Raw genomic sequence first — 2,280 nt, forward strand, 5'->3', positions numbered from 1 at the left:
AATTGCAAAACTCTCATTCTTAAACTACTGTCCTTCATTAACTTAGATTCTGAAGTTAATTAAACTTTCTCTTACAAGGAAAAATATTTGAAAAAAAAAACGAGGAAAAAAAGATAAATCTCCAAATCATGCATATAGAACAGGAACACAAGAACCTTATACTGTGTATTCCCTCCAGATCCACCCTGGCCCTCCACTACTTAGAACTTTGGCTATCTTCAAACAAAGAGTGGAGAATCTTCCTCAGACTTCACTCAGGACAGAAGCCGCAGGACGTGACACTGGAACTTTCACTGGCTATGGCAGTAGTATCAACCGTGGCAGCAATTCTGGCCTCTGCTTTCTCTTTCTCATCTCTCAAAGCTTCCTTATACCAGGATGGGAAGGAAGAGGGGTCAGTCCCACTGATCTTGGCAAAAAACTCCAGGACTCTCCTCTTGCTGGTTTCAGCGTGGGCCCGTGGACCCCACAGGAATTCGTAGTGTGGAGGATCGCTGTTGGGCACCTGCCGGTACTCCAGGTACTTTTCCTGCACGAAATCTTTGGTGATGAGCTTCCTGGGATCCCCATAGATGAAATCCTTCCTCCCAGCGTATACTCCCATCATACTCAGCACTTCCCAGATTTTCTCCTCAGGGGCACAGTCGCCCTTCATGATGATCACACCCAGGATAAGTATCAGGAGGCCAGTCTTGGGAACGCCCTGTTCATCACTCAGCAGCCCGTCGTAGGTGAGGTCTAGTGCTCTGACAAGCACATAGGAGTGGCTGGTGGGATCCACTTCCTTCACTTCAATGCCAAAGACAACTTCCATGCACTCACAGACTTTCCTGAAGATCACAGGGAAGTGGCCCTGGTGCTCTCTGATGATAGTCTTCAGCATCTCTGCCTTTGTGATGGGCTCCTTTGTTATATACTTGACACTCAGGAACTGCAACAAATCAGCTATGTTCTTGTCTAGCACGTCAGTGAGCAAGGACTCAGGATCTGATGGAGACTGCGAGGTGCTGAGCCCTTCCTCTTCTTGACTTCTGGAACTCTCATCAGATTGACTTGATGGAACAGTTGTGACAGCAGTGGGAGAGAGGCAGGCTGTCTGAGAACTCTGGAGAGGACTCAGTGTCCCAGTGGCAGGTGCCTCCCCTGGGGTGCCCGGGATCAAAGGATAGAGAGAGAAGGAGGTGGAAGTGGCTTCTTCCTCCTCAGCCACGGGGCCCTGCACACCTACTGGGCCCTGGGCCTCTCTGGAGGCCTGAAGGTCTTCCTCAAGCTTGCAGCACTCACTCTTCTGACTGAGAGACATGATGACTTGTGTTGGGGGTAGCCGGCAGGAGGGTAGGCAATGGGGACCACAGACCTGGGGGAGAGATGGAGAGTATCAGTGGCCTCTGCTGAGCAACTCTCTCATGATGGTTCTAACAAAGGCAACTCACAGGTCTGCTCTTTAGGGGTGCTCTTGGGCCTCACAGAGCTCCTATTCTCCTGGTTGGCCTGTTTCCTAAGAACTGAAAGAGGAAGTGAGACAGCTCCTCAGGGTGCAACCTGAGGATTCCAGGGCTGAGAGCAGGCCGGTAGGGTCAGGCATTGTGGAGTCCTCTCTTTTCCGGGGTGGGTGGGGCCCTTGGTAGACATTCAGTGGGTGCACTTCACCCTGACTTCTGGCACTGCCTCGGCCTTCTCTGATATGCTAACCTGGGGACACATGCCTCAGACCAACGCTCTCACCTCCTGGTTCCTAGAGCTCCTATAAGAGAAACAGAGGGGGGGCTGTCCCCGTGGCCCAGTGGTTAAGTTCACACGCTCCTCTGCAGGCGGCCCAGTGTTTCATTGGTTCGAATCCTGGGCGCGGACATGGCACTGCTCACCAAATCATGCTGAGGCAGCACCCCACATGCCACAACTAGAAGAATCCACAGCAAACAATATACAACTATGTACCAGGGGGCTTTAGGGAGAAAAAGGAAAAAAAAAATTTTTAAAAATCTAAAAAAAAAAAAAGAGAAATAGAGGGGGTACCTCATGATGCAGACTACAGGCACAGTCCTGGGCCCCCCAGTGCTGACAGGAGGCATGGGGCCAGACTCTGTGATATCCCCAATATTCTGGGATGGATGGTTCCCTCAGTGCTCACTCGGATTCTAATCTTTCCCCTGTCAGAGTTTGGGCCCCACCACTCTGCTGACCTCCTCTGACTTCCTCCTGAGGAGGAAGTGAGGGGGCACCACATCCGGTCACACTTGCCTAGGGCCTCCCAGGGCTGATAGCAGGGGCTGGGTTGGT

At 51.6% G+C, this 2,280-nt stretch overlaps 1 protein-coding gene across 1 annotated transcript; it reads right to left on the minus strand.

Moving 5' to 3' along the window:
* Positions 1-250: 250 nt before the first annotated feature.
* On the minus strand, positions 251-1,759 carry LOC106843406 (melanoma-associated antigen 10-like). The gene has a single exon (XM_014860421.3). The coding sequence runs from the start codon at positions 1,301-1,303 to the stop codon at positions 251-253; it is 1,053 nt and encodes a 350-aa protein (XP_014715907.3). The 5' UTR covers positions 1,304-1,759.
* Positions 1,760-2,280: the final 521 nt, after the last annotated feature.

This window comes from Equus asinus, chromosome X (genome assembly GCF_041296235.1).
Source record: "Equus asinus isolate D_3611 breed Donkey chromosome X, EquAss-T2T_v2, whole genome shotgun sequence".
NCBI lineage: Eukaryota > Metazoa > Chordata > Mammalia > Perissodactyla > Equidae > Equus > Equus asinus.